The sequence below is a fragment of the Cladophialophora carrionii genome (assembly GCF_000365165.1).
Source record: "Cladophialophora carrionii CBS 160.54 unplaced genomic scaffold supercont1.6, whole genome shotgun sequence".
Taxonomy (NCBI): Eukaryota; Fungi; Ascomycota; class Eurotiomycetes; order Chaetothyriales; family Herpotrichiellaceae; genus Cladophialophora; species Cladophialophora carrionii.
In genome coordinates, this window is record NW_008481831.1 from 1252611 (window position 1) to 1274283 (window position 21673).

At 52.8% G+C, this 21673-nt stretch overlaps 9 protein-coding genes across 9 annotated transcripts; 6 read left to right on the forward strand and 3 right to left on the reverse strand.

Moving 5' to 3' along the window:
• Positions 1-1405: 1405 nt before the first annotated feature.
• On the forward strand, positions 1406-2364 carry G647_07415 (uncharacterized protein; the record flags this gene model as incomplete). Its single annotated transcript, XM_008731730.1, has 2 exons — positions 1406-1441; positions 1495-2364. 2 exons carry the CDS (start codon positions 1406-1408, stop codon positions 2362-2364), a joined length of 906 nt encoding a protein of 301 aa, XP_008729952.1.
• A 638-nt stretch (positions 2365-3002) lies between these two features.
• G647_07416 (uncharacterized protein) lies at positions 3003-3398 on the forward strand (the record flags this gene model as incomplete). Its single annotated transcript, XM_008731731.1, has 1 exon — positions 3003-3398. One exon carries the CDS (start codon positions 3003-3005, stop codon positions 3396-3398), a length of 396 nt encoding a protein of 131 aa, XP_008729953.1.
• Positions 3399-3590: 192 nt separating this feature from the next.
• On the reverse strand, positions 3591-4142 carry G647_07417 (uncharacterized protein; the record flags this gene model as incomplete). Its single annotated transcript, XM_008731732.1, has 1 exon — positions 3591-4142. The coding sequence occupies one exon, from the start codon at positions 4140-4142 to the stop codon at positions 3591-3593; it is 552 nt and encodes a 183-aa protein (XP_008729954.1).
• Positions 4143-7260: 3118 nt separating this feature from the next.
• G647_07418 (uncharacterized protein) lies at positions 7261-8573 on the reverse strand (the record flags this gene model as incomplete). The annotated part of the gene is made up of 3 exons (XM_008731733.1): positions 7261-8021; positions 8084-8170; positions 8231-8573. The coding sequence occupies 3 exons, from the start codon at positions 8571-8573 to the stop codon at positions 7261-7263; spliced, it is 1191 nt and encodes a 396-aa protein (XP_008729955.1).
• Positions 8574-9213: 640 nt separating this feature from the next.
• Positions 9214-12312, reverse strand: G647_07419 (uncharacterized protein; the record flags this gene model as incomplete). Its single annotated transcript, XM_008731734.1, has 1 exon — positions 9214-12312. The coding sequence occupies one exon, from the start codon at positions 12310-12312 to the stop codon at positions 9214-9216; it is 3099 nt and encodes a 1032-aa protein (XP_008729956.1).
• A 915-nt stretch (positions 12313-13227) lies between these two features.
• Positions 13228-15525, forward strand: G647_07420 (uncharacterized protein; the record flags this gene model as incomplete). The annotated part of the gene is made up of 1 exon (XM_008731735.1): positions 13228-15525. The coding sequence occupies one exon, from the start codon at positions 13228-13230 to the stop codon at positions 15523-15525; it is 2298 nt and encodes a 765-aa protein (XP_008729957.1).
• Positions 15526-17703: 2178 nt separating this feature from the next.
• Positions 17704-18511, forward strand: G647_07421 (uncharacterized protein; the record flags this gene model as incomplete). Its single annotated transcript, XM_008731736.1, has 2 exons — positions 17704-18234; positions 18302-18511. The coding sequence occupies 2 exons, from the start codon at positions 17704-17706 to the stop codon at positions 18509-18511; spliced, it is 741 nt and encodes a 246-aa protein (XP_008729958.1).
• An 834-nt stretch (positions 18512-19345) lies between these two features.
• G647_07422 (uncharacterized protein) lies at positions 19346-20191 on the forward strand (the record flags this gene model as incomplete). The annotated part of the gene is made up of 1 exon (XM_008731737.1): positions 19346-20191. The coding sequence occupies one exon, from the start codon at positions 19346-19348 to the stop codon at positions 20189-20191; it is 846 nt and encodes a 281-aa protein (XP_008729959.1).
• A 396-nt stretch (positions 20192-20587) lies between these two features.
• On the forward strand, positions 20588-21527 carry G647_07423 (uncharacterized protein; the record flags this gene model as incomplete). Its single annotated transcript, XM_008731738.1, has 2 exons — positions 20588-20714; positions 20764-21527. 2 exons carry the CDS (start codon positions 20588-20590, stop codon positions 21525-21527), a joined length of 891 nt encoding a protein of 296 aa, XP_008729960.1.
• Positions 21528-21673: the final 146 nt, after the last annotated feature.

The window sequence follows — 21673 nt, forward strand, 5'->3', positions numbered from 1 at the left end:
CTTTCTGCTTGGTTTTCTGGGTGTAGAAATGGAGATGAAGCTCAATGAATAGAGCGGCCAACGGGGAGATGAGAATGAGCAACCAAGATGCAGTGCTGGATGGATGATAAGAGGGAGGAGATGCTAACAGCAGGGGAGTTGTGCAAGCGAAGTGTGAAGAAGAGAAGAAGAGGAGAGATAGGACAAGAGTGAAGAATAATAGCAAAGAGGTCGACGAAGCCGAGTTCCAGAGGAAGGGGGAGGCCCATTGAGGAAGGAACCCATTGAGAATTGCAGAGTCTGAAGGTGGGTAACAGTTGGCATTGACTTGAGGGCAAGACCGACGACAATAGTGGCGGCAATCGCCGCTGACTCAATAGCTGCCGCACAATGGCAACTCATTGCATATTCGTGTCAAGTGTGAAGCTTCAATAGGGCCAGGAAAGGAATGCTGCCACACCCATTGTGACCGGTCGAGAGTGACGCAAGAGAAGCTGCTCGAGGGCGCGGTCAGAGCTCATGAGCAGCCTCTCAGCTCGACGTCGTCGTGCGAGACCAGCAACGAATTCGTAGGAGAAACCACTTTTACCTCGTCTTGTCGTGTTCATGCGAGAGGGCATTCGGAGGGGAGAGGATTCAATGCTGGCACACCCGCTGTAGCCAGCAGAGTTGACCCAAGGACGGGCTGCTGGGGTGTGGGTTCTGACACCCAAAAGAACAGAAGCTGAACTTGAGTCCCTCTTCAATCGCAGGTTGGAATGTCGACATGAGTTCACAGAGAGCCTTCATCCAGCCTGGACTTGTGTGATCTCTTCTTCAATGCAAACCGCGATTCACAAAGGGGCTCTGTGAGACGGGCTCTCAAAGTAACAAGAGTACGGGCTCACTTGGAGTCTTCTGGGGAGCAGAGCACAGTCCTCTATGGAAGTTCACAGTCAGCCTTCATCCTATCATGTTCACCTCGTGGTCTCGCCATGGCTTGGGGGGTGTTGATTCCATGGCAGTCTATCAATCACGCCCTGGCCACCTTCTCTAGCGCAAAATGAAATGTACCAACCATTCCTGCAGCAGGTAGCATTGTCTCTTGCGTTCTTCTTGTGAGCGACGTGCTTGCCTATGAATATACCCCTGAGCAATCGGACATTGATGTAGATTAGTGAAGGGAGGGGCGTCTGTGTAGTAAGGTGATTGTCCAGGAGAGGCCGCAAAATTCACCGTAGTGTATTCAAGGCAGGGGCCAAGCATTGTACGGTGAAGTGTAGCTGCCACAGCCTTGCCACTGATGCCACTATTCGGAGATCGTTCACAGCCTCGCCGTTTGCGGGACAAATTCTTCTCCAATTGCGCATAGAATTGTCGAGTGCACCCTCCGTTTCCGATCTCGATATACACTCAGTCTTCCCTGTTCGATTGAGTGCTTGACAATATGGCTATTGAGATAGGCGACAAGACATGGGAAACAGTAAGTCGAAATCCTGCATACATGCGCTTGCGCAACGCTCACAATGGTTTCAGTTCCTCGACCAACACAACTCAATCGTGGCCTTACTCGATACTCATGCATCGTTACTCGTCGAGATGCGGAAACTCTGCGATGACAAGAGCGCGACACGTTCATTGATTCTGGGACGTCTCAACATCACGGAGAAGTCGATCGCAACATTCAAACAGTCAACAGAGTCGTTGCAAGAAGTGACGAAGCGAGAGGAGCAGGTCATCACGGAGGACTCGAAGGCTCTGGAAACAGAGGCCCCGACTATCCCCATCCGTCCGACCAAGAAGCCGAAGTCGCAAAAGTCTGTAAACGCGGTGCCCGACCCGAGCGGCTTCTTTACTATCGACCCTAATCCCACGCCAATTGAACAGCTCTACAAAGAGAAATTCGGGAAGGAGAAGACGAAAGAGAACCCGAAGCGAAAGATTGAAGCGGATCGGCCACTGCGAGCCGAGCAGGGGAGCGCAGAAGAGCCAGAGCGAAAGAGACCTAAGAAGAACCACGAGCGCAAAGTCACAACTCCACCTACAGCGGAGGACGAGCAGGTCGAAGACATGCGGGAAGCCGATGGTGACGACGACGACTTTGTGAAAGCAGTGGAAGCAAGAGCCAAGGCCAGGGAAGAGAAGAAGATGGCCAAAGCCAACAAGAAACGGAAGCGACAGAGCGACGAGTCTACGGAAGGTGGGAACGTTACCAAGAACAAGAAGCGGAAGGAGAACCACGAAACCAAGTCTGAAGCTTTCGCAACACCTGCAGTCGCACAAGAAGAACAAAAGCAAAATGACAAGAGACCGTTTGCGCAAGCAGACCTAGAAGGGAACGAGGAAAGTCGGAAGACTGGCGGGAAGAGAAAGAAACAGCGGAAAGGCAAGAAGTCAAAGGCGTGAGAGACAACCTTTTGCAAATTGCCGTTCGACTGTTGGAAAACGGACAGTCCTCTTGATCTTGAGCGAGAGCGAAGGAAGGGTCGAACCATGAAATCTCGCTGAAAGGGTACCTCCACCACGAATCAGCATGTGCCCGTCCAAGCCAGTATCTTGCAATTGGCGATCGACGTTGCGTTGTGTAACCCACGTACACTTGACACCACACCCTCTCATGTAGTCCTGACTCCAAACGCCTGCGTGTCGCGTCTCTGTACAACGTTTGCGGCGTGCATAAAAGGCCCATCCAGTCTGCTTTTGAATGTCAATCTTCCCACTCCGACTTTGTGTGCAGGGCATACCCTAGCAATTGTTGAACGTCCCTGCTGTCATAATTTCTTTTTCTCGAGACCGAGACAAGGCATTGGCAATATTAAATGTTTGAGTCGACACTGATACCTCATCCACTTCACTTCGATTCAGTGCATCAAATATACCATGCTCACGCGATCAACGCGCGCGTGTAAGCTCAATTTGCCAGCCCACCTTCAGCGGCATTCACCATAGGGAAGAGCTCGGGTGTCGCTGGTATGACCATTGTTCCCTTTCTCCAAGACAGACTGGGAGCAGTGAAGCTCACAGTGCCGTACAGGGCCCTAAATATGAGCAATCCACGCATGCCCCGCCTCGCAGCCCGCATATTTCCTCCTCCAATTCCGCCCAGGAGCCACTCGCTTCCCTCCCAGCCAAAACTGTCGAACCTCAACGTAACGACTGCCAGTTCAGCAGTCATCCAGCAACCTGCACCGGCAGCACAGGCACCAACGCACCAAAGATCACACGCTTGCCACGCGCCGATCATATTCCATAACCGCGAAGAGAAATCCCGGCGTGAACAAACTGAGGAGAGTGAAAAGGCGAGAGATGATCTGATGAAGCAGGGCATCAAGGTACGGGATTTCCAGGTTGAGGTCGACGAGCAGAGATTCGGGAACGAACATGCTTGTGGTAAACCGTGGGGCGAATCCGAACAAGAGTGGAATCGAGTTGCGAACTGAGCACCGACAAGCCTTTTCACCAACTTTGCGGTTGAGGCAGCCATGCCTGGGAGCTGGGTCGGCTGAGTAGGGTTGTGGGCGAACCAGATCAGGTCTGGGGCTGTACGCGTCTGAGCTCGGCATCGTTGATCTTGAAGCTTGGGACCAAAGTTGCGTGCAATATATGTTTGCACCAACAAAAAGTCATGTCTTTCAACCCCTCTCCTTTCTCGCCTGCACAACCTCCTCATCTCTCTCCTTAAGCTGCTCAACTTTCTTCTCTTCCTGGTTCCACACATGCCAGACCTGTTCGACTATCATGGACCAGTAGCCTTCGCCCCGATCAAGCTTCTCCTGCTCCTCTTTTAATCGTTGTTGCTTCCAGTCCTCCTGAGCTTTGTGCTGCAAACTTGAGCTCTGCACCAGTCTCGGGGACGACTCTTCGAGTAATCTGCTCGATTCCAGCACCAGGTTTGCGCCATCCTGGCCCATTGACCTCGGCTGTTCTCTTGACATGAACCGCCGTGAAGCGTAGCCCATTATCCCCAATCCTGCACGCTCTCTAGCTTGGTAGTCTACCGACGCGATGAACGCGCCTGACAAGAAGAAAGTGTAGAGGTCTAATTTTCGCGGAGGGAGGATGATCAGCACAGGGGCCAGAACACATGCTGCGAGGGTCGAGGTATGCAGGAAGCGGTTGTAGTCAGTGAAGATCGTCTGGCGCCGGACCAAATCCTGGTCGACATCCGGCTGAGGGGACACCATGGCAGACCGGCTGGTGTATGGATGAAGGAGTTGGAGACGGGGAGCCTTCCTTAGCTACTGTCCTGCATTGTCGTAGGTTTGAGGGCACAAGTAGGAAAGTGCCTTCAATTGATGGTGATTGTCGAGACCTTCGTGCGTGAGATTTATGATCCACCGTAATTTCTTCAGAAGTACGTCCTACGGCGCGGCAATAGATCATGTGGTGCTCTCAGTTCTCTGACTTCTTCACTTCTTTCTTCTTTTCTGTTAGAGCTATTGCAAAGAAGCTGGAACAGGACCTGCACTTTAACCCTTCTTTGATATGCCTGGGGCATATCTATGCATCGACCTATGGTACAGCAGCACTAGTATTCCTCTGCCGACATTCGTGCCCAAGCCACCTTTAACTTTCAAGTTGTCGGATGCGGACACAAAGTTTGAGCGGCACCTTTGGCGCACGAACCGATCCTTGTTATAGGACCACGAATTCCGGTGTCCATGATACTGAGCACCACCGCATGTTGAGGTTACAATCAAGAACGATGTCCACACGCAGAGCTGCCAGATATCTCCATCATCCTCACCATGCAAGCGAACACATCACTAAGACGCGTCTGGTAAAAATCATATCCCTGAAGAGAAGACTATGATGTATATGTCGTGACCATGGAGTATCGGCGATGCTGCCAACTCTACGACAATGCTGGTCACTTGTTGGACATTTACTCGGGCCTCAGAGACGCGGCTTCCGTCTCTGCTATTCTTGCTGTCGATATTTGCTGATCTTAACAGCAAGCAGCTAACCGCCAGTTGCATTTTCTGAATTGAGAACTAATAGCACATAGCCGCGACAATGTCACTCTAACCGGACTCCTCGCGGGTAAAGAAGTCAGTGGCTGATGTTCCTGGAGTGAATAGCACAGAGACAATATCACTGCAGTCACGTGGTATCACGGGCCTCTTCACCATCAAGCAAGTAAGTGACTGACATTACTGGAATGAAAAGCACAGTGACAACCGTCATTCACCACTCGCTCACGGTCTCTCCTTCGGTTATTTCGCTTTCGGCTCATCCTTGGCACAATATTTCTGTGCTATCAAGCACCGCCATCATTAGAGGATACCCATTCAAGATGCCAACGCTCCTTGAGCTCCCAACGGAGCTCCAGGCAATGATAGTCAGGCTCTTGTTTGAGCAATACACAGTCGTACCGGTCAAGAAATCTACACGACAGAGCACCAGACTCAGGCTCAAGAGAGAAGCTACCGACCTTGGGAAGCCAGTGCAAGCCGTTGAACACACCAATCATCGCACAGATCTACCAGCGCCTGTCTCAGCACCTTTTGACCCCCTCAGCTTCTTCCATTTTCGCCAGACGCGTTACAAGAATAAGCTTCTCAAAGCTGTTGCTTTGATGCGTGTGATGGTCATGGTGGCGGAGGATACGTTCGAGGAAATCGTCAATGCTGGTCGCCAGCTCTCACATCGAAAGGAAGCAAGATTGATCGGCTCGATGAGACTCGCGTATACCGCAAGATATCCGATCCCAAGTCCTTCACGCAAGACACAACTATTCCCCTCACTGATGAAGTTCACTATCGAGGGACAGCGCAGCATGTTTTTCTCCGCCCGGAACGCTGCGTCAGAGCTCGAGGCTGCCTTTCAAAGCGCTCAAAAGGCAAGGAGAAACATTATCGTGTATCCCGTGGAATTCGTCATCCATGACCGAAACATCTACAGCGGCCAAAAGGAGACCATGGAGAAGAGGTTCGCGCTAGATTACTTCCTCCGCAAGGGGTGCTTGGTCCGGTTCGAATTCGCGCCATGTGCCAATCTAATCAGCAATTGTTCCCGACCCTGGAAATGCGCACCTGCTGGACCGTTGCCTTTGCCCAGCGCCGAGAACGAGGTCGCCCCCTTTTCCCGACGCCTTTGGTTGAATGTTCATGTTTGGATCACATTTATCAGCCGCCAACACGACGACTTCGAGAAATGGCGAGGCAGGATTTCCACATCCGAGGTCCGACTTGAACTCAAGACCTGCTGTATCAAAGCAGAAGCAGTTTCGAAGCCAATCGCATTTCCAACCTACATACCCAAGCCATCTCGTGGTGGCAATAGAACAAGAAAGCCCATCCAACATCAAGTCATCAGGAAATTTCAAAGAGATGCTTAGGCCATCCAGGATATGGAACGAGGTGTGGGCACGTCTACGATTCGACGGTTATGCAAGCAAGGAGGGGCTTGCCGGATTTGAAGATCTTGAACGCCAGGCAGGCAGTGGATATTGACATTCAGGGTATCGGGTGAAGGGCCGGGCATCTGATCAGTTGGATAATATCCAAGGCGGAGGGACGGTGTGTTTGACGATGGTGGGAGGGTGCGACCACGGTCCAACAGAACAGCGAACAGCTGAAGATGGGTGCAGTATGCTGAGACGCCTCGGCCCAGGCAGGTCAGCGTTCTGGTCCGTCGAGGTAGACTGACCGAGAAGCTCGGAATGCATCAATTCTCGCCTCACAGCGTGCTGTTATAGTGGTCCCTCAGCGCAGTAGTTCTGCATTGACAGAGGGAGAGCGGAGCAGCGATACGACGTTCCGTCAAAGTCGAAAGAACCCGCTTTTACCTCTACATGCGGCAGACAGCCAGTTTAATCATAACCTTGACGACTGATCCATCTTCCGTCTCCAGTGATGAAGACACTCCCAAGCCGGTACTGTAATTTTCCGTGTGTCCTCCTCTTGTCTCCTTTAACGTTAGACAAGCCGGTACCTTTCTGTGTAACCATCCCCTGACCTGCTTCCGTGCTTTAGGCAAAACACTCCCAGCCGGGAATAGGAACTGAAAAAGGGAAGTGGCCTATTATTGCATACGTGCCCGACAGGTCCAAGCGGAAATTATAAGAATTGATTTCGGAAAGATATACAATAACCTTCCCGTCTGGTGCTGCTGGTGGTACTGGACCTTCACCGCCCATGGACGGCGGCCATTGCCGGCTTTCTGAAGATGCCGACGTACCTTACAGGTCGAACCGACTTTTGTACTAGTCAACTTACAACTTGCATTCCCGTCGACGGATATTCCGTATACACGCATGATCTCCATGGCGCCACATCTTCTTCTTCTTCTGTCTCTCCATCACGCCACAGCCTTCTTGACCACGCCGACCTCCTCATCCTGCTTGAGGATATCCGGCACGGGACCCACGGGCGTGATGCCAAACGGATTGATCTGCTTGTGACTCTTGGTGTAATGCTTCTTGATGTGTTCGAACTGGGTGGTCTCGCCGAACGCGGGGATCGTCCAGTACAGGTGCCTCAGCCATCGATGCAAATGAGGGTACCCGGACCGGACATCCCGCAAATTGCACTTGAAGTGCTGCACGTAGACCGGGTCGAAGCGCACAATGGTCGTGTACAGGCGCACGTCCGCCTCGGTGAGTCTGTCGCCGAAATAGTACGGTCCCTTGGACGACGCCTCGACGAGGATCTGTTCGGTGCGGTCGAGCGACTTGAACAGCTGGACCACGTTCTTCTCGTACGCTTCCTGCGTGGTGGCGAAGCCGCTCTTGTAGACGCCGTTGTTGATGTCGTCGTACGTCCAACCGTTGACTTCCTCGATCTTGTCCTTCAGGTCGTCCGGGAAGAGCACGACGTCCCTGTATTTCTGGTCGACCAGGTCGTCAAAGGCCGTGTAGAACATGCGGATGATCTCGGAGGATTCGTTGCTCACGATCGTCTGGTTCTTCTTGTCCCAGAGCGTGGGCACGGTGAAGCGGCCTTCGTAGTTGGGGTTGGCGGCGAAGTACAGGTCGCGCAGGTGCGTGTTGTTCGGGTGTAATGGGTCGGGCGTCGTGTTCTCGCCGGGCACGGTCTCGTCCTTGGTTGCGAAGCGCCAGCCTTTTGACGACACGCTCGTTAGTTCGTCCCAGCGATTCCACGGGCGGGTGACAACGGCTTACCTTTTTCGGCCATGTGCCAATGCACGCTGGTGAAGGGGATGATGTCTTCCAGGCCCTTCAGTTTGCGGACAATCAGTGTCCGGTGGGCTGTTCGGGATCAAAATCAGCGCTGCGGCTCTTTCCCCGTAAGTGTAGAGGTCGCCTCACCCCACGGACACGCGTAGCTGACATAGAGATGGTACCGCCCCTTCTCGGCGGGGAACTCGGCATTGGGATCACTCGAGATCCAATTCCGGAATGAGGAAGCTTGTCTCTTGAACTCGCCGGACTTGTCGCCCGGTTTCACCCAGTCCGTGATGGTGCCTTTGGCCTGTAAGAACTCTGCATTCAGCGACGGTTTCAGGAAATAGAATGCGACAATGGAGACAAGGAGGGCGAAGATGGAGGTGGCATAAAGAGAGCTGCTCCGTACCGACGACATTGTGGATTCCAGTTGTGCCGGGGCGCCAGTTGCTTTCGAAGGGTCGCCTTTGGTTGCTTGCGAGGACATGTGTGCCAGTTGTGATCGCGCCCGTGCGAGGATTCTGGACATGAGGTGACCCGGAGCAGCTGAATTGATGGAGGGGGAAACAAGCACAGCTTTTGTAGCTGCGACGAATCCTCAAATGTAGCTCGTATCCATTGCGGCATCGCAGCTCATGACACGGTAACCGATCGCTTCGATGACACAACGTGGGGTTTTCGCGCCGCCGAGGGGCAATGGGCAATCAGCAATCAGCAATCAGCATCGCTCCGTCAGGCGCCGTGCAAGCTCTACTGGGTAAAGCTAATCATGACGAGCAGCAAAGCCACCTGGTGACTAAACACTGCGTCCTGACTAAAGATGCAGTCAGACTATCGCAACATGTGGCAATATGGACTTTCCATTTGCGGCCGAAAATCAACATGCGGAATCTCAGCCGCAAATTTTCATATTGGCAATATTGGCGCTTCTGGCCTGTGTTACACTCCCTATTTGGCGACCGTGTATGATACAGAGTCGAGACAGAACCTCTATCCTCTATCCTTCCACATCCAACCAATACCAGCAGGAGCCGCTGCTTTGCCTTCCGGGGTCCACCACTGTCACGAAACGCCATCTCGTAGTATGTCCGTCCCAGACCACCCGAACCCAAAGTCGGCGTCTCCGTCTACTTCTTGTACTTGACCATCACATACGGGATCTCAACATCTTCTTCGGTCGTGTCTTCAGCCGTAATCTCAAAGATGATGTTCTTCTGGTGTTCGGGAATTGGCTTGCGACTGATCGTCTCCAGCAACTTGCTCATCTTGAGAGGCATGCGGTCCTTTGTCTTGTTGGGCGGATAGAAACTGGCATAGAGCAAGCTGACTCCGGAGCTGACCATGGTCACACTCAGCCCTAGGTCTTCGAAGTGTTTCAAGAACTCGGTCAACGTGATGTCATCCACTTCGAAACGGTCCCAGAGCTTGTCAATGGTGACTTCCCCGTTCTTGCCCTGATACTTGCCCTTTGGACTGGCAATGGGTTCGCTGAAACCGAAGAACGGCAGTGCAAGATTGACGAACCCATTCTTGTATTGTTCGAGGTCGGTCTTGCCGTCCACAATCTTGAAGAGCTCAAGGACTACTAGCCCTGTGACCAAGGCGGTGGTGGTGGCAATGGCAGGAATAATCTTGCCAGCAATGAACTTTGTCTTGTGACGATCCGCAACTGGAATGTTGTAGTTCAATGCACGGAGATTGCTGGCGCTTGTGATGAAGTCGATGTGATGGTTGGTATCATCATCCTTCTCGAACTCCACGACGTTGAGTCGAAAGCTAGGGAGAGACTTGGGTGTAGGCAGTTCCGCGATGATCTTGTCCAGCTCTTCAGCGTCGTCTGCGAACGTGGGCTGCGCGGCATTTGGGTCCGGCTCCTTCTCATCGGCTTGGATCTTCACATTGGCGTCGGGTCTGAATTCAGGGATGATCATGCTGTCGATGACCTTGACATAATCCTCATGCTTGAGCTTTGGGACAGGAATGCCATAGTTGTAGGCACGCAGAGCGGCTCCGTGCACCACAAAGCCCATATGGGTCTCGTCATTGGGGTCGAAGTCGAGCGATGTCGGAGCGCGCTTGGGCCCAGACCAGAAGTCGGCCCCGGACGAAGTCTTGGAGTCCTTGGGGAAATTGTACAGCAATTGTTCGATGGCATTGTGGTACTGCTTTTCAAACTCCATCCGCGCCCAGCTGATGCAGTCGTTGAAGTCGGACGGCTTGTTGGTCACTAGATACTCCTTGAGACTGTCGAGGATCATCTTTTCATTGCCTTGTTGTTTCAGAGTGGTATTGATGTAGTCTGGTTGGGACATGTAGAGGTTGACCGTTTCTGGGGGACCGACGAAGTATGACTGGAACAAGTCACGAGCCCAAGCAATGGTATGCTCAATCTTGTTGGGGAAGCTTCGCAGTGTGCACATGGGGAATGATTGCTCGGGCGGATCCTGTGAGCTGGAATACGATTCGGTCAGGCGTGGCAGAATGACCTGAGTATTGCCTTTCGTTCCCAGTGTACCGCTTTCGAGCAGTGGCTTCATGAAGAACACGCATCTTCTGTCCACGTAGGTACGAGCCTCCACGTTGTCCAATGCATTTGTGACAAAATCAAGCTCATGCCAGAATGCTTCGTTGAAGATGTCCTCGCTGTCAGGTCCAATTCTGTCCGTCATGATGGTGAATTTACCCTTCAGGTCAGGGTTCATGGCCTGAGCTGCCTCTGCCGCAACCTCGCTCTTCTGCTTTCCGACGTCCTTGGCTCTGAAGAGGAATTGACGGTTGAGGTTGCTCTTCTCAATAGAGTCGTTGTCTGTGACAGTAATATGGCCGTTGGGCCCGCTTCCGAGCCCAATCATGGCGTAGTTCTTGAGCATCTCACAACCGATAGCGCCAGCGCCAACCAAGAAATTCTTGACATTGGAGATCTTTTCTTGGAATTCTTTGCCGAACACTGCAATCTGGCCGTCGTATCGAGATCCAACGGGCTTGCAGAGCTCCTCATTCCTGGCCACAGACGTCGGAAGTGATTCTAAAGAATCAAAATACATCCACTGTACAATTGGCGTAAATTTTCCGGACACTGCTTTGAGAACTTCCTGTGCAGTCAGACCGCCAAAGAATGCGGCCATTGGACTGATATCACCTCGGGCCTGGTAACTCAGCTCTGTGATCAGTTTGTCGTCGATCTCAACCTCTTCACCGCTATCCTTCGCCAATTTCTTGGTGATCTCGATGACTTCCTTCGCGTCTTCATCATTGTGAGGCCGTGGGAGTGAGCCCTTCTTCTCTTTGAACTGGTGAAGCGCCTGGATGCCGACATGAAGCTGTGCAGGTCGGTCGAACTTCGCAAAGTCAGACATGAGGATTTCAGGCTTCTTGATCTGTTCAGACAAGGGCTGGAACTGGAGAACCTTTGGCATCTTGACCTGTGCCCAGAGACCGCCTCCTTCGTACTTGCCCAGACCTGAGACGTCGCCGATGGAAAAAGAGTACGGTCCTTTGACTGTGATTTTTCGTGGAGCTGCACCATTCAACCCTTCCAGGCCTTTGACTTCAGCGAACTCGACATAGTCACCGTCTTCAAGTCCGTGTCTCGTCTCATCCAGAGCCGATACCAGACCGGTCTCATCGATGTCCGCAACGATGCCACTGATTGGGTTCTCGCCTGTCACGTCGCCCACTGTGAAATCTTTCCCGAAGTCTGTGAAGATATAACCAAAGAGGCCGAATGTATCGGCAATCACCAAGTAGATTCCGTTCTGGTGGCAGTAGTCGGAGATTGTGAGCTGGTCCTTGAGGGACGTGTTTGTAAGGACGACGACTTGAAATTGTTTGAGTTGACTCAGATCCTCTGTCAATGATTTGGCTTTGGAAACGGATATGGGAGTATATGCGTTGAGTTCAGCTACGCGGGGAGCGGTGACCTCTGCTCTGGGCTTGCCAACATCTTCGGGGTGCAGGAAGAATTGGGAAGAGAGGTCGGCGATGGCAGCCGGTTCAGGGTCGAAGAGAGTCAAAGACTTGACGCCAGCCAGGGCAATGTTCTTCGCAATCTCGACACCTAAGCCCTTCAAGCCAACGATGAGGACGTTGGAGGCGCCCATGCGCTTCATAGCCTCATGTCCCAGAACATAAAGTTGTCTGCTGTAGAGGGATTCATCGATCTCGCCATTCTGGAGCTGCTGAATGGCAGCCCCAGGATTGTCGACATCCATCAACTGGTCTGTCATGATTTTCTTGTCTGGCCGGGAGAGGTCCTCGGAGGAAGCCTTTCTTTTGCTACCGGCCTTTATAGTATCTGGGATCTCGGCGTGAGGTGAAATGATGACAGTGGCCTTGCCTGAGGCAAGACCCAAACTGACAGCACAAGTGATCCGAAGAGCGACACTGCTGCTTCAGATGGGTATTTGAAGTGGTGGGGAAGGAGAGCGGCGGGAAGTGAGGAGTGATGATGGGAGGCGAGTGAGGAGTTTGGAAGGAGTGACAGAGACCAAGGCCTCAAGATGCTGCTGATGAAGAAAGGACGGAAGTTGATGGGCGCAGGCAAGACTCAAACGTCAAACGCAGGTGTGTTTTGTTCTATTAGTCAAGAAGATTCGCGAACTCAAGTGAGCAATTGGCGATGGCAGCCTCCGGATCAGGGTGACAGATCGACCAGTGATGCAATAGCCGCCTGCCAGGCACAATACGGAGCATCGGAGCGCCTGCCACATGCATCCCTGCAACGGCGGACTGTAAACTCCCTTGACGGCTTGAGATACCGCTTCAATTGCGCATTGCTGCCCCCCGTCTTGTCCTCTCGAGACAAGGCACGGGTGGTCTCAAAGCCTCGGAGAGGGACATTGTGCAAACGCATAATTAGACACGGCACTCTACACCTCGGCCTAGCCCCAATATCAGCTCAGGTAGGCGATGTTGGACCGGAGCACTCTCGACGCGTGACTTTTCCCAACCGCGACTTGACCGTGTTCCAGTCATTACCGTTCCACCTCACTTCACGTTCGCTATGCGCCTCGATCCTTTCCAATGTGTCGCTTCGAACTCGTTGGGCGGCTTATCCTCAGATTCCAACGGCAACACGACTTCCCCTCCTCATTCGAGTTGTGCGACGACCCGCGACCCTGCCGCCCCTCTCAACCTACAAAATGCTTCATGAGATCCTCTTGTCCCTGTCCGGCCTCCAGTCGCCCATCTGGTCGCAAGCGCGGGTACGACCACCAGGAGCACAAGACCAGGAAACACCGTTCAACCAATATGTCTCAGCCCCAGAACGGGCTATGCTAGATACCCTAGCTCGCCTACATGACTTGCATGTCCAGATCAGAACGACGACGGCGCGGTTGTCCAGACATCACAGGTCGATGGTATGCCGCGCGGTGAGCTCATCAGTGGCAGACGTTCACCTGGGCGCGTTCGTGAGTAAGATTATACAGGTGGAATCTGCCATTCTTCGAAAGGATGCAGGATACGTGGCAGCGTACGAGATCGTGCCCTTGAGTACCATTGTGGCCGAGTTTTCAGCCTGGACTAGACGGTTGGAGTGGTTATGGTCAGTGGTCCAGCACCTAGACCCTAATGCTGCACAGAATGCAAGGAAACGTACACCGTCCGGAGCCAGCATTCTCGATCTGCTGGAAGATGAAACACATACAGGTTACTCGGACATTGAAGAAATGGCGGTGGCACTTTTAACAGTTGCTCAGAAAAGTTGGATGCGGGCGACGTCGCTCTGGGTCCTCTATGGCAAGCTTCCGACCGCTGGGAATGAGGACTTCTGCATCAAACCGAATCCAAACCCGACATCTGCCATGGATGAGTTCATCATTGATCCTGCATTGGCTCCCAAACTGTTGAGACCAGGGGCGATCCAAGCATTACTCTCAGCCGGTAGTGCGTTGAGTCAGCTGCGTTCGCAAGCCACTTCTGGTGCAGTTGCGTTACAGGGCTTCCATGACCCGTCGATGGCTCTGTTACAGAACCACCTCACAGTGCTTGGCTCGGTGCAGTATCCCTTGAACCCAACCCTGATGGAAAGTGCGTTGCTGGCCATCAATCAAAGTATCTCCGAAAACGCCCTCTCTCAAATTCTTCCCCGAGCGTTAGTAATGCAACTGCTCCAGGTCATTTTGCGTTATATGCTCCTTGGTCACGGCGAATTCGCGGTATCTTTGATCAGGCATGCAGATGATAGAATCCGCGGGCGCCAGCAGACGCAGGCGGCAGCTCGTCCGGTTCGGAAAATCGGAAGACTGGATGACCTAGCAGTGAAGGAGGCCGAACTGAACGGCGTGCTGGGCAAGACCATGGCGGAGATTGCAGCTTTACAGACCGAGGATGACCTTGAGGACGACAACTTTCATCTCGCCAGAAAGCTTTTGTCTCTCAAAACAGCCCCGAGTGAGCAGAACGTGCGCCTGATAGCTACCTTGCTGCCCACGCCCACGCTTCTGCACCTCGCCTTCCCGGCACAATCGCCATTGCACATATTTTTGTCGTCGAGCGATGCCCAGCTGTACGCCCACATCAACGCCTATTTGCTGTCCATTCATCGAGCAGAGCTACATTTATCGGCACTATGGAGGCTGTCATCTCACCGCCGATGTCACCCGAGTCCTCTGGGACCACCGAGAAGCACTTCCCAGTCTGGACGAGCAAAACTGGAAGCTCGCAGGCTGAAGGATGCCCGACGCATCGCAAGAACCAGAGGCCACTGGACCTGCGCGAGCAAGCTCTTGTTCCTGGTCAATGAGCTTCAGGCATATCTGCAGGGCGAGGTGATTCAAAGCAGCTGGACCCATTTCCGCGAGTGGCTGGAGGGTAAGGACTCTCGTCACCTGTCTTCTGCAAGGTCGTCGAGGCCAACCACAGCGTCGTCGGCTGGAGAGCCGAGTATGTCTGAAGTGGTCGACCACGACGAAAAGAGGGTGCCCACTGACCCTCGTGCGCTGGCCGACGCGCATCGGAGGTATCTACATGCATTGAACGCAGCTCTTTTCCTCACAAACGACGGCTTCATCGAATCGCTGAGAGAGCTTCTTGACAAAATCGATCACCTCGTCGCCCTCTTCTCGCGCCTTCAGACAGTCTGGCAAGGGCTGGACTTGGAAGACGACGAGGGTGTGGTTGACGCCTTCTCCAACTATGCACACGACGAAGTGGAAGTGCTCGCCGAGATGGACCGGACTAGGAACGCGGTTGAAGCCTCTCTTTGCAAGATTGTCGACGAGATTCGTGACATGGAGAAAGAAAAGCAAGCAGGGAGCGGCATGAGCACTAATATTGATGAAAGTATGAGTGATATGAATTTGGAAAGAACCGGGACAGAGTTTGTGCCCTGGCAGGCAAGGACAGTCGTTGACCGATTGGTTATGAAGCTAGATGGACTTTTTGGGAGGCAGGACGAAGAACGCCACGAGCTCATTGACGGCTATGATGATTATTAATGAACGGAGGTTCCAGAAGTATTGTTACCATCAGTCTCCAATTTCACGACGCGGCAGTCCAGGCTACGAACAGCCCTGAGCCTAGATGAGGAATTTGGCTACGGTATTACTATAAACAAACCCTGTACAAGGACCATCGTTAGCTTGATCGCCTTAGGTTCATTTTGTTCAATGGTGTCGTAGAGTAAATATCAAACGTAGATAAAGATGCAATCAGAAAAGCCGTCGACCTCATCCCCTTCCCTGGGCAGCGAGAAGGCAGTTCGAAACTCTCAATACGAAAGCTACTCCCACACAATCTCGCTGCTATGGAGAAGGGTGTCCCGCAAGGGAACTTGGAGAATGGATAGACTTGGTGTCATCATAAAGAGGGCGAGAGGGGTGAACGGACGATGGAAGGCGGAACACGTACTTGTGGCTGTGCTGTATTCAGTCGTCTCCCAGTCGATGATTCGACCTGATAACGGGTGTTTCAATCTCTGTTCACCAGAGGTGTGGGTCAGCAAAGATGTTCCCCTGGCATGAGATTTTGGGGTAGACAGTGATTGCAAAGGACATCAGACGAATTGGTAAGCTTGGTAATGCTTTCTTCAAGGGAGATCAGAAGCAGAACTGATTATTGAGAACCTTTGATCATCATAGAGACGAGGTAATGGTGGTAAGAATGGAAGCGGACAGGGAAGATGCGGCTGCTTACCTATCCTAAGTACGGAGTACTTGGTACTGTAACTAAGCTGCCTCTCCTTCCCACGGAGCGAACGAGACCGTCACCGTCGCCGTAATATGCAAGAACCGAGCCTGTTGGATCCTCTCCATTAGAAATGGTCTTGACGCAAAAGAGCTGTGGAGGCGATGTGAAGATGGAATGATGTGTCAGATGGTAGTGCATGTTGAGTTCAAGGCTCATGAAGAATCGCCGGAACTGAAGTATGATAGGCTTCATCAGGAGAGGAGACATGGGCGAATCGAGAGGCGACTCACACAGAAGTCAACTAGGGGCGCGAACGTCAGCGCACTAGAGCTGAGTAATCGGGCATTTGGATGGTGTTGATGTGAGAGATATCAAACAATAGAGAGGCTTGAGAAAGTCGGAGAGCAGTGAAAGAAATCAGAAATTGCCTTCGACAAATTAGCTTGTGGCTTGGCAACGCTATCCGCATTTTGCCTAGCCGCGTGTGCCGCGTGTGTCGCTTGGTCTAGCGCGCCATGCGCGTCTACTCTTGCTGTTGAACGTGTATCTCGTCTCTTCCGTTGGCCGCCAGCTCTTCTTAAAAAAAATGTGCCTGATGCGGTCTTCTGGCAGGCGTATTGAACGGGCGATGCATCTCTGGCAACGATGGTTTCTACTTCCGGAAGATTTGACGTGTCGTCTGTCATCGTGACATATTCCCACATTGTGGACACAAACTTCTGCGAACCAAGCCGGGAGGCTCTCCATATCTTACAGATATACCAGCATAGTACCACCTCGCACAGTAATTTGTGCTTAAGCTGACCAGGCAGATGGTGCTTGCTCGATCGTGATGCCATGATTCGAACCAGTGGACACAGGCCCCGGCATTAATAGGGAGTCCGTCGACAGGGAGGAACTACGTGAAGGGAGAGACACCGTGTGAAGAGGGGGCGGCGCGCTAAGAGAGTCAGTGCATTGAGGCTTATACATCAACAGGGGGCGGTGATTTTGACGCTCCCTGTCTTGACAAATCGCCCTGGGCGAGCAGGCTGAATCGTCCTTGGCTGTGTAACCGTCGATGCCGCCAGGATCCTGGAAAGGTGGCTTCTCAGCCTCGCATTACGGTGGCCAAGGCTCGCCGCGTCGTGCTACACCAATCAACATGCTCGTATCCGGTTTATAGGCGGAAGGCTACGTTCGCCAGGTGGACGTGAATGCGGGCATTGGGTTCGAACCGTGCGGGTTTCGTCAAGGCAAAGATGGTGCGCGGTCCTCACTGACACACAGCCACCACCATGGGCTCCAAACCTGTTTTACCCTTGCACAAAAGACCCATGCATACTTCCCAAATCTCGATCGAAAGGGGTGTCGCTGTACTCGTGAAAACATATAAAGCTACTGGCCCACGGACAAGAAGGTAGGTGAAGTGCAAGTTGAGCAAACAATCCCGAGGTCAAAACAGCCCGTACTTTCGTTCCCAAGCAATTGGATCGCCTCAACCCAAGATGCTCCCGCCACTTGTCCTCCTCCTCCTCCTCCCCCATCTATTTGTGACAGCAAGCGATGCATCGTCCCTTCTCTTAGCACGTTCTGAAGTCAACGGCGCATGCACCGGCTCCGGAGGTGCTCCTGGTGTCTGCATTTCGACCTCTTCTTGCACCTCTGCCGGGGGAAAGTACATCTCCAACGCCTGCCCTGGGACACCTGAGGACATCAAGTGCTGCACTAAAACCGCCTGCGGGACCGGTAACAAGGGAAATTGTCGCTTCACCTCTTCCTGCGACTCTGGCATCACCGAAACGAACCAATGTCCGGGGCCTGACAACTTCAAGTGCTGCATGCCTGCTGGTAGTGGGCCAAAACTTCCCACCACTAGCTCAGGCTGCAAGCAGAAGGCCATTGACGGAGCGAAGGCCATCGTCAATGCGTTTCCAGGCAAGGTCAAGGGAATCGGATGCATCAGGGATTGTGACGACCCGAGCTCAAGCGATCACTGCACCGGCATGGCGACTGATATGAGGGTGACGGAACCCGGCGTGAGTACTTCTTTCGTAAATGCCGCAACGGCAATTATCGCTTTCTGGTACTCACCCGTGACCCCAGGGTAAAACCACAGCTGGCGAACCTATCGCGGAGTGGGTGATGAACCACGCGAGCGACCTTTCTCTCAAGTACGTGATGTGGGGGCAAAGAATCTGGGAAGTGAGCAAAGACAGCGTCAAGCCGTGGAGTCAGTGGCCATATCAGAAATGCACGGTCATCCCGGATTGCGTGAATGGCGATAGGGGGGACAACACGGCTAATCATTGGTAAGTGCTCTCCCACAACTTGTTTCTGTTTGCGCTGGAGTCGAGTCAATACGGAAGCTGATTGAGTGATTTATTGAAAGGGATCACGTCCATGTAAGCTATAAGTGATAATACGGGAAGCGAGGTCGGATGCTGGAACGGACGATCGCGCAATGCGTGTGGACATCAATACTTTCGGCTGGGCTTAGCTAATGAATTGAATGACTGTGCGATGGGCAAGAGGCACACTCTACCCAATCTGCTCACTTCAGGTCGCTTGTCTGAACAGCACATTTGTGGATTGACGAGCTGTCTACGAGTACTGCGGGATCCAGCACACAATCACACAATACACTCTTTGACAGCCACACAGTACTCGTACTATGTATGAACAAGGTAACTATAGGCAGGTACTGCCTCGTTGTTAGTACAAATGTTGGGGTAAATCCGTTCGATATCTGCCGATCTCATACCAGGTGTGCCTGAGTTCGTGATGCTTATGACTGTTCTCGCCGTGCCCGGGACATTTGTCAACTCTGACGGCAGACTAGGGCTGGTGAGGCCCTGTCAAGTGGTGGACTATAAGGACGGACTGTTTTGTATCTCCTACTTCATCTTGAGCAAACTATTTCTGTATAGCACAACATGACTGGCCAAGATGAGAGTGTAATTAGGAGGATTTCCTGCGGAAGAACCGCGGGTTAAATTGTGCCGAGCTTACGTCGATGACAAGGATGTGGTCAATATAGACTTCTTACCTACAGTCAGCGAGGACGATCGACAAACGATCCAATCACATAAACCGTTAAATGAAGACAAATACCACGGGATCATAGTACCAGCAGGATCGACTGAAGTCATGGCGACCGATGATGCTGCAACGGAGCCGACGCTCAAAGTCATAGTGGCCGGGTTGCCTAGGACCGGCACCACATCCATGACTAGAGCGCTCGAGATACTCCTGAAAGGCAAAGTGTTCGACGGTGGATCCGCCTCGTATACCGGCGATGCCCACTTGCAACAACAGATGCTCGAGCTTGCGCGACATTGTCCGACAAAGACGCTGGTCGACCGGACCTTGGTGCTGTATCGACTCGCGCAGCTGACTGAGGGCTGTGTTGCGAGCTCAGACCAACCAGGCTGCTATTTTGTCGAAGAGCTGCTTCAACTGTATCCGGATGCGAAGGTCATTGTCACCGTCCGGGATAGGGAATCGTGGTGGGCAAGTTATTCGGCTCTGTGGCAGAGCATCCACGACATCTACGCTTGGTCCTGGCCTTCACCACAACTGAGGCGCTTCTGCCAATTCTCGTTCGAGTTCTGGAGGCGTGTGCCTCAGGCGGTTGGGATACCCCCATGCGAAGCTTGGCCGATGTCGAATCAGGAAGGACTGTACGATGCCCATGCGGAGTACGTCCGGCGTGTCGTGCCGTCAAATCAGCTCTTCTACTTCAGCGTGAGGGATGGGTGGAAGCCACTGTGTGAGATCTTGAATGTGCCTGTGCCGGAGCCAGATGAGCCGTTCCCGCATATCTTCCCAAGGTCCTGGCTTGATAAGGGGACGAGTGAGATTCGTGCGAGAGTGAGGAGACGGGTTGTGACTGCAAGTCTCATCGTGGCTATTATTGCTTGGGCCGGAGCAAAGCACATGCGTAAACTGCTCGGACCTATGAGGAGGCTGCTTCTTCAACGGGAAATCCACTGAAGGCTGAGGGTCTACTCTTGTAGGATGTCAGCGCAGCGACTTGGTGTTGCTGGATAGCTCATGCCCGAAAACTTATGTATCCCGAGGTAGAAAAGTAATCCAACCGAGTCACAATTCTGCCAACGGAGCGATGTAAAATAAGAATGATAGAACATCTCGATCCACGCTTTTGCCTTGAACATGCATAATCTTCGAACACGATTGCGCGATTCTGCAAGGCTGCGCAAGGCTGTGCCTCGCATAAAGCGGCGGAGCATTGATTCTCAGCCGTGCGGGGAACATTTTTGTTTCCTTTCTGAAATCGTCTGCTGCGCAGTGCTGTTGTTTCTTCCTCCTACTGAATCTCCTCTCTCATATTGAGAGATTCGCTCGTTCTTACACGGCGGTTATGATGTCATGAGTGACCGACGAAGGATCAACGGGCCACCGGGCACAACCCAGCCGCCACGGTTCGCACATTCCCCCGGCTCTGCGAGAGCATGGCCAGAGCGAGCGCGGAAGCCAAATGAACTCCGCAAGATTTGTATGCCCGTGTTGCACCTGCGAATGTAGCGCATATTGATTGTAAACAGTTTTACAAACCGGACTCGTTCCATCAGCGAGCGGCTCGGCCTATCTGGAGCTCGAAAGTTCTCCGGAGCCAAAGCCCACGATTTTACGCACATCCTCCACCATAAAACTGTCGTGTGCTGTGCATGGGCCAAAGCCGCTACCGCGAACCGCTTCCTTCTCCCCCAATCTACAACTGAGTGCGTCGATCAAGTTTGCACCTTTCGCTACTCGTATTCGCCAAGGTTATGTCCCTGATTCGACGGAGAAAGACCTTGGGCTCCACCTGGAAAATGCATTGAAGGGTGTCCTATTGCCGGACCGATGGCCAAAGAGCGCGATTGATATAGCCGTGACGGTTCTAGAGGGAGAAGATGACCGGGAGGAAGGAAGCCGGTTTACAGGAATTGGGCTGTTCAATCTACTTGCGGCAGCGATCAATGTCTCCATGGCAGCGTTGGCAGATGCTAGAATTGATTGTCTCGACTTGTTGGCGGCTGGCGTCGGTGCCGTGGTGCCTGGAAAAGACGGGAAGCTTGTTCGAATACTGGACCCTGCGGCTGTTGAACACGACGAAATACTCTCGACCTGCGTGGTTGGGTACCTGCCGTCAAGAGATGAGGTTGTGGAAATGTGGTCCTACGGCAGCGCGCCTAAGCAGAGCCCCGGTGGAGTGATAGGATACGATGAGCTGGCTGACAGTGCTATTGCTGCTGCTCGTGGTGCGCAAACTGTTATCCAGGCAGTTCTGCTGGAGTCTGTCATGCGAAGTCAACCCGCGTCATAGAAGCCGGCGACACGAGACGAGACGAATGACATTGAGATGAATACTTGAAGCACGAGGAATGAGCGACGTCCTATCCAACATAACCAGGCTTCCGAAGATACTGGCGCATGCCAGCTATCCGTCCCCGTTCCTTAACATCGACCTCG